This window comes from Quercus lobata, chromosome 11 (genome assembly GCF_001633185.2).
Source record: "Quercus lobata isolate SW786 chromosome 11, ValleyOak3.0 Primary Assembly, whole genome shotgun sequence".
NCBI classification, from domain to species: domain Eukaryota; kingdom Viridiplantae; phylum Streptophyta; class Magnoliopsida; order Fagales; family Fagaceae; genus Quercus; species Quercus lobata.
Window position 1 is genome coordinate 44518331 of NC_044914.1, and position 9390 is coordinate 44527720.

The window sequence follows — 9390 nt, forward strand, 5'->3', positions numbered from 1 at the left end:
AATTAAATCTTGGTTGAAGTTGTAAATAATACACAAAATTAAGATAAGGAAATAGTTTGAATTTTGAATTGAATCCTTAAAAATTCTCTAAAAGATTCTCTTAGAGAGTATCATATCAACCTTTTTTAAATCTTTGAAGATATATTGATGCACTAATGTGCGTACAAATTAAAGCAAATATTGATTAGCATGTTAATATCTTATGGTTTTAATGGGTAAATTTTAACTTTAGAAAAGGGCCAGACAGCATTGGGGTTGATTTTATTTTTGTGCCCTAAGCATGACTTCTTCAGGCATGTGAAGGTGGTGAAGGCTGGAGACTCTAAAATTCTAAATAATTAAAAAGCAATTTCCTCCTTTCTGGGTCACAACATTTATTTCTTGGCAAAGAGCCAAATCGAGTCAAGAGTAAAATGGTTAGAAACTCATATTGTTCCAAGTCATACAAGTTGATGCATATAAATGGAACCCAACTCATCCTCATATTCATCAATCTTCATCAAATATATTGTTATCATCTATCTTAGCTTACACAACAAGATGGGGCTTCTAAATGTGTTTCCTATAGTCATAACATTTGTTTTTCCTATGAGCATGCATGCAAATGAGGCAGCCAGAATCTTGCATGGAGGAGAACAAGAATTGCTGAACAAGAAATACAATGTTGCTTCTTTACAAGGCCCACTAGAAAAGGGTCCTGTCACTCCATCTGAACCTAATCCATCCACTGACCAAATTCATACTTCAACGGTTAACCAAAAGGCCATTGGAGGCCACAATATGGGTCCTTTCAAAAGCTCACTTGCAAGGGGTCCTGTCCCTCCAACAGGACCAAATCCACCCACACATATCCCAACTCCATCTAAACCTAATTCAGGCACCCACAATATTCCAGTTTCAACTATTAGTGGAATGGCCTTTAGAGGTCACAGTATGAGTCTTTTCAAAAACTCACTAGCAAAGGGTACTGTCCATCCATCTGAACCCAATCCACCCACCTACATCTCTTCTCCTCATAATTAACCCCGCTTCAATTCAACCAAAGGGGTTTCCCATGTCACCCTGAAGTAATGGTTCCTCAAGGTGTACAAATTATCAGATGAAATAAAACCCGTTTAACGTTAAGATTAGTTAAATAAGAAAGAAGAAGAATACAATGATGCTGTGATTGTATTTAAATAACTAAATGAATAACGGAAACACACACGGCTAACAACCCTTCTTTCCACTTTGTTTTGCTATTTTCTTTGTATGATTCTTGTTATTTGCTACAAATATATGTATTTGAAAGAATTTAATGAAGTTGACTATATTACTTTTTTTTTTTTTTTTTTGTTTAAGTGCATCGATGTGTAATTTATGTCCTACAAAGTAACTCAATAGTCTATATATATCCTAATTCATTTTATCTTACTAGGTGATGAACTGATGAATTCCATAGTCTATTTATAAGATTTTTTTTTAATTTTTAATTTTTATTTTTAATGTAGCTAATGCATAATTCTCACTTTAGTTTCAAATTATATATTCATGTCATGTCATTGAGGATAGGAAAAAAATTATTAAGGAGAGTAAACTACTATACAGTATACATAATATATTCAATTCTTTAAAATCATATCGAATATATTATATATGTTTAATAATTAGTTATGGTTTCCCTAAAATTAGTTACCGTTTGGATTTGCTCGATTTAAATCTCAATTACTTACGTTGTCATTGAGTGCCACCTCAGATCAACACAATTTTGTTTTAATGAGTTAAAAAGGCACTTTCTTTATATCAGGAAAAAATATTTAACAATTTTTAATTAAATAAACTATTTTTTTCTGTGGATTTTTTTCTTTTTCTTTTCTAGTTTTATTATTTTTTCTTCTCTCTTCTCCAATACTGTGCCTATTCTGATCATTTTCTTTAAAAAAAAAAAAAAAAAATTTTTTTTTTCTTAGAAAACAGACACAAAAACCAATCCTCCTTTCTCAATTTCTTAGAAAGTTAAAATTTCTTTGGAAACAAACATAAAAATTGACGGCCCTTTTTCATTTTCCAGAAAATGAAAAATTCCCCCCCCCCCCCCACCCCAAAAAAAGAAGATTTTCTTAGAAAAAAACATAAAAAAACCAAATTACACAAATTAAAACCAGCATTTTTTTTATAAAAAAAATTCAATAATTCCATTACAACAAGAACCAAATTACACAAAGCTGTTGTAGAGATCCAGAAGGATCCTCAAGGCCAGAACCCAATTATAGCCAAAACCCATTGGTAGGACCTAATGCATCAACACATTACGGCATGACCTAATGAATAGAGTACGAAGCTTGGCCACCACAGGTGGTTGCTGAGCAACCCCAAACACACAAAAACTTGGCCTAACCAAGAGAGAGAGAGAAAGAGAAGAGATGAAAATATTATTTTTAATAAACATAATTTTTTTTAATATAGCGAAGGTTAATAATAGTTTTATTTAATGATACCTAATGTTACGGAAATGGATCAAAATTTTGAATTCTAGTGGATAAAATCAAAATTATTTTAAACTTTAAGGGGGCTAATTTGCAAATTAGTCTAGATATTATTAACTTAGTGTCCAATTCATAAACTCATATTTTACATATAATTTTAAGCTGAAAAATATTTGAATTAAAAAAAAAAGCTTAAAATTTAAACATTTTATAATAAGATACAACAAGGTAATATAATTGAGCAAATTTTGTTTTTTATTTTTTGTTTTATTTATTTGTTTATATGATGTATATATGATACCAAATGATAGGAACTCATGGGTATAACTCACTTTTGGAAACCGGCTTGCTAGGAAAAATGTGCCCAAGAGTTTATAAACACATGGTTAAGCTTACACTTAATCCATGTGGAACATTAGGATCATAACATACCATTACGCTCCGCTACCGACGTCCACGATGGCTCACTCTAGTGACATTGACCTTCTAAATCGCCCCCTCTGCAATTCTCAAAAAAAAAAAAAAAAAAATCATGACCATCACAACTCACGAGCATGAGAGACTTTATTAATCAACGATTCATCATAATAAGATCAAAAGGTATTATGATATTATCACATACGGTAAAAATAAAATGCGTGTTCTTCAAGCAGAGAATACAAGTGGGATGGGTCCCCCACTCTTTTCTTATTTTCATTGAATAATTGTTCAAAAGTAAAAAAAAAAAAAAAATTATATATATGCATGTTTTTTTTTTCTTTATAAAGTTTCAATTAATGTCGTCATCCGTTTCTAGGATTTTTGCTTTTTATCATTAAATCAAGACATCAATCAGTTTTTAGTATAAACAAAGGTTGAACTCTGGATCAAGCATAATGAATAAATTACATACATAAATTGAGTATCGATCTAGTTGGAGAAATAGAATACAATTCTTACGCTATACTTTGAAAACCTTGAGAATTATTTATTTATTTATTAAAATTATGGAATGATTTTGTAAGGCCCTTTTTGTCCACATGGAAAAAGATATTTATTTTTTTATATCCTTAGTTGATTTTATGTTACTTATTATCTTATTCCAGCAAAAAATAAATTATCATCTAAAATAAATTGCCACAACTCGCCCATGTGGCGAGCTGTGGTTGGTGGAGGGGTGACTTTATGTGGTACAAGACTTATTCGATTGTAAAATCTATAACCTTTATGATTGTATACAACCTTTCACAAGTTGGGTCAACATAATATAATTGACTGCACTGCTTTAACATAAAAATATATAAATAAAATAAATGGGTTCTTGGGATTTTGGATTGAAATATGTTGCAAGCACAACATAACTTTTGTGAATTTTTGGGTTTATTTTTATTTATTTATTTAAATAAAAAAGACTTATGAAACTCCAAATTACAACAATTTTGAAATTATAAAGCTCATATTAATAAAATTGAAAATTTCATGGTTTAATTTTTAGAATCACATAACCTTATATATAGTGCAACCCACCATAAACTTGCAACTTTTCAGAATTCATAAATAAAGAAACCACATAATTAATTTATTATCTTAAAATTTAATTGATATATTGGGATATATTACATTCTTCAACTATAAATATTACATTTACCACAAAAAAAAACTATACATATACACACCCAATAGATCCACTAGTACAACTAGTACATGATAGCCATAGTCCATCTAGGAACCCATGCCAAACAAGGTCTTATAAAAATAGAAATTACTTGTGCAAAAGGTGGGTTTATATATTTAGAGAAAGTCTAAGGATATAACAAAATGTCATAACATTTTCATAATAGTTTTGTTTTTAGTTGTGGTGTGCTCTTGAATAATACTTTATTATTTTATTTAATTTATTATGACCTATTATGAATTGACACCACTCCACAACTATTGTTGTGATGCAGAAGAACTCGTATATATATAAAATGAGCCATGCATGCCTACCTCACACGGCATAATGATATAATTTGATGGTAATGAGATAAAACTTCACACAAGAAAGAGATGATGCTTATTTACACACTAAAATGACGTGCAGTAAATTGAAATTATAGGCCTCTTTGAAAATGAATGAAAGTTTAAGGAGTTTTTTTTTGTGTTTTATGACTTTGTCCTTTGTTTTTACTTTTATTTTTATTTCAACTGTTCTCAAATATGTAAATAGCTTAGTTAATTTTTTTTTTCTTTGATAACAGATATTCTAATGTAATTATTTTTAAGGCTACAATGTAGAACCCACCCTCTAAGTTTCTTTAGAATTCATTTCAGCCTTCTAATTTTGCTTTCGTTTATTTCAGTTCTCTAAGTTCCGGATTTATTCAATTAAGACTTTTCTGTCAATTTTTGTTAAAATTTTTTTAAAAAAAAATTGGAAAATATTTTTCAATCATTAATTGAATTTTTTCAATTTAAAATTTTCTTCGAAAATTTTAAAAAATTGGAAATTAGCCACAACATATAATAAAAGTTGATAGAAAAGTTTTAATTGAATAAACTTGAAAGTTAGAGTATTGAAATGAACAAAAGTAAAATTAGAGTACTGAAATGAATTTTGGTGAAACATAGAGAGGGCGAGTTTTGCATTTTAGCCTATTTTTAATACTCTGTAATATTTTAGAGAAATAAACATATATAACTTGGTCCAATCAATAGCATTCTCAACAGCATGCCTTCAGTTGCTGTCATCCATGAGAGGAGTCTTGATCAATCTTAGGTTAACATTTCAAGTCAATTTTAGGCCCTGTACTTATTAAATTTATAAAGTTTTTAATCAAATCGCTGTGTTATGGACTTATGGCAACTCAAGACTGGAACAGTCATGTCTAAATAAGAAGTCCAAGGAGGCAGTATTCATTAATTTCCAACTGGATTATATCAACATAGTAACCCAACATTTCTGCAGAATCAAGCACCTACTTTCAATTACATAGCCTGAGATAGCAGCAACTATCTTCTACTTCTCTAGCTCACAGCCCAGACACAACCTACTTAATTATCCATTAATTAAGGTGGTGAAACTCACTATAGAAGATTAACATGAGCCAAGTTTGACTCTTAGACAAACTGATCGATTGAGAAACTCATCCACTGGGGTGTATTTAACATCATGATATAGCTGTGAAGCTTCCACTCCAAATGATGGATCAATTTCAAAGTTTCTTTGATCTCCCTACGAAGTTGGTTTGATCTCCCTTCACGAAGATGGAGTGAAAAATCGCTAAGACCAAATTGAATGGAGGTGAGGCCTGTGTAAGAAGTAAGAAAAACAAAGACACAAGATCATTTTATGAGTAAGAATGAGATCGACTTCCAACTTTGTTCAAGGTTCTGATATTATAGGTACCAAAGTCCTCTTCTGTGTTAAAAATTGCTGCAGATTATTATCATTATTTTTTTCCACCGCGTCAAAATATGTTTTAAGAATAAGAATGAGACTTCCATTTCCATACTTTTGAATTCTTATTCAAAGTATTTATATCGTGTAAAAGGTTTGCAAAAAACTAAACCCGGAACCTAATATTTAAGCAGCAGAAATTCAAGTCCCGAGTAAAGTAAGCGTGTTTCCTTTACCAAAAATTTAAAGGGAAAAAAAATATTTGCTTCAAAACTGAGTTTTCTCCGTTCAAAGAACCCAAAGAGAAAGCAACTGTTTCAAGACTCAGTCATAAGTCAAGTAAGGTCTAACAAAGCCCTTTTCATTTTCCGTCTTTCAATCCATTCAAAACGCCCGAAGAGAAAGCAAAGTAGTTAGAAGCAGTTGTAATTGTAGTTTCAGCTGCAAAGTATGTATTTATCCAATTAAAAGGTTGACAAAGAATTTTAACAAATGTAAGTTGATCCCAATTGACACGAAATTTGACGTTAATACTAAGAACAAAAAGAATAGAAAGCAGTAATAATATGTTTGATCGTGGAATTTTTAAAATATTAATATAATAAAAATTTATTAGATGGTTTAACAATAGATAGTTGTTGGAGCATTTTAATATTATATAATTAAAATTTATTTATATTATAACATAAATGTAAAGATGTGGAAGTTGGAAGATTAGTAATTAGTGAAAATGTTTAATCCCACGTTAAAAATGAGAAAGATTATTTTATTCCTTTAAATTGTGGTGATTAATAGACTAATATGCATTGATTTAGATATTGGATTAGATACGTGCCTAAGGAGGAAGTGAAGAAAGGAGATGTCAAAAATGAAAACTTATTTTATTCCTTTGAGCTTATGAATAGACTCATTCAGTTATACACCAAAAAATTCAGCAATTGCAAGCATTCTTATACACTAAAAAGAAATGTGTTCTTTCTAGTGGAGTTTTGGGCTTGAACACTTTGTGCAAAAGGTTGTTCTAGCTATGAGCTTAAATCTCTTTAAAGAGAGCAAGTGCTGTAACTCAGTAAAAATAATGTTGTGTAATTTTTTCTCTTCAAATCGATAATATTCTGAAGTATTATTCAGTTTCTCTTTGTGTTATTTCCATTATTATTGCGTTTGCACTAACAATAAAAAGGAAGTAGTTGTTGCAAAGAAAGGAGTTCAAGTGAAGGTTGGCAAGGGGAAAGTCCTTGTTGATCGGCGGATGAAAAAAGATTTGAGGAGCCATGGCAGTGGTAAGGGAGGGAAAGGCAGGAAGGGAAAGAACGCCAAGGCTCAGAAAGGTAAAGGATCTCATAAAGGAAAAGGATCAGCAAAGAAGGGAGGAAAGGAGGGGGGGAGCAAAGGAAGAAAGATGGGCATGCATAACTGAGCTTAGCTAACTTCAGAGAGAAGTTGGTTGCTGCTGCTGACTTGGCCTCAATGTAGGTTTTAAAGGTTTGATGTACTTATTGTTTTAGTTCTTCATGTTTTGCCCCCATTTTTGTTTAATTTTGTTTGTTGGGTTTAATGGAACAGGCCTTGAATTATGAGGGAAAGTTGTTTTGAATTCTGAGTTAAAACTGTTGTAGACATCAAGGTCCAAACCAATTCTTTTAGCAAAGATACCAAAGGGCTTTCTTTCTTTCTTTCTCTTACTTTATATTAATATATATATTTTTTGTAGAGATTGGAAATAAGAATATTATCAGCTTTCTATTGTCCTATAATCTACATTTACTTGTAGCGTATGACGAAATTGTTAAAACTGAGTATCACTAACACTTCTTGCAGAAGTCTGAACAGTTGATTTCTTTGTATTCTTACTCTTCGAGAACCATATCGAGTTAGGAAGATGCATGGTACTGAAATCTAAACCAGGTTTATGCCTTATGTAATATATATTATACTATTAGCTCATTAACTGGCATAAATAATGACACAGCTCCATAGGAAACAACATGAACAAAGGACTAGGAGATCGACTTTGAGATTTATTCTTATCACAGTACTATAGCATCTTCTCTGAAATTGATGATGGTTTTAGAACGAATATTTTCAATTGTATTGTTACCGCGAAAGTAACACAAGATCTTTAGCAAAAACAAGTTGAAATCTAACAGACCCAAGGCAGTTTTAAGAATATTTTTCATTTTAAAATATTATTATTTGTCAAAGTAGTAATCCTCCACTGAATAAATGATATTTTAAACAACTAAAACGAAAATTTTTAAGTTAGCATTGTCTAATAAAAAGTATGATATAAATGCAAATTCTATGACTAGAGTATGATATAAATTCAAATTCCTTGTATCACTATTAGGAAATCTAATTCTTGTGATTATAAATTCTCAAGAATTTAAAACTTGCGAGATTTGAAACAACATTCGAGCATGCTTAATTAGAAATTTTAAACCTTTGATGGGTATTCCACTATTCCTTTGACTACTTAATTCATGTTTATTTTTCTCATCAAAAAAAGATTCAATGTTCTTTTAAAGCCCCATGACATTCATCTTTGCAAGGTAAAAAAAACACGGGTAGAAAACGAGACTTTTACCCAGAGAAAGGATGAAGAAATTCATGGGCCGACTTTGTTGATATATATATTCTCTATCTAAAAAATTGGGTCGTTTTAAGGGAATATTTCGGCGTAATTGGGTCGATCTAAGTTTTTACTTTTCAGTCTCAGTTCTAATTTGCGTACACTGACGAAAGATACACGTTTGGCGAGTTAGAAAATTTGGTCAAATTGGTATTAGACAAAATGCATATAGAACGATTTTGGCCGCATGAAACACGTACAAAAGACATAAATACTTATTTTTTAAATGTTTTATGTGAAAAAGTTTCTCTTTTGTTTTTTGGAGGAGGGCGTTGCATGGCCAACGCTCATGGACTAGTCGACCATTTCGTTTTTGCTTATTTATTTTTATGACCCATTTGGGTCCAGTGAATTTAGCTAATCAAAATTTTATATATATATATATATATATATATGTTATAAAAAATTTTATTTTGAGATGTTAGGGGACATATATTATTAAAAAATTTGGAAGTGACCCCTTGGTTTGACATGGTTTTATCTCTGCAAGTTAGAACGAATAAAAAAGTATCAATTGAAGTATTGTAAAAGAAAAATTACTTAAACAAATGTGTTGTGTGTAACGTACATATCTGTATGTACAACATTATACACATCTGTTTAATTTATAAGGTAAGATTTATCTTGCTAGTTCAATGTAAACCTATAATTAGTTAATTATCTATTGCAAAAATAGTGTAGTCTAGTAAAATAATATTATTTTTCGTGTGTATACACTACTCTCATAACTGTGGGTCTTACATCACATGTTGCATGAGTGGGTGCACGTATACACTCAAAACATAATATACACTATCTCAACTAGTCTTGGAGCATTAGCATTGAAGAATGCTAATGCTATATCTAAGGCCTTTTTGGCATTTCATAGCTCAAAAACCTTTGCATCAAAAAATGGTATACTTCACTATTACAAAATTTTTTGCAATAGTGCTACA

At 30.6% G+C, this 9390-nt stretch overlaps 1 protein-coding gene across 1 annotated transcript in view; it reads left to right on the forward strand.

The window, feature by feature from the left end:
* Positions 1–7495, forward strand: part of LOC115968798 (adoMet-dependent rRNA methyltransferase spb1) — a 28169-nt gene extending 20674 nt beyond the window's left edge. Inside the window, exon 12 of the mRNA XM_031088303.1 lies at positions 7007–7495. Coding sequence (XP_030944163.1) covers positions 7007–7243 — 237 coding nt within the window. The 3' untranslated portion in view covers positions 7244–7495. The remainder of the gene's footprint in view (positions 1–7006) is intronic.
* The last annotated feature ends 1895 nt before the right edge of the window (positions 7496–9390 follow it).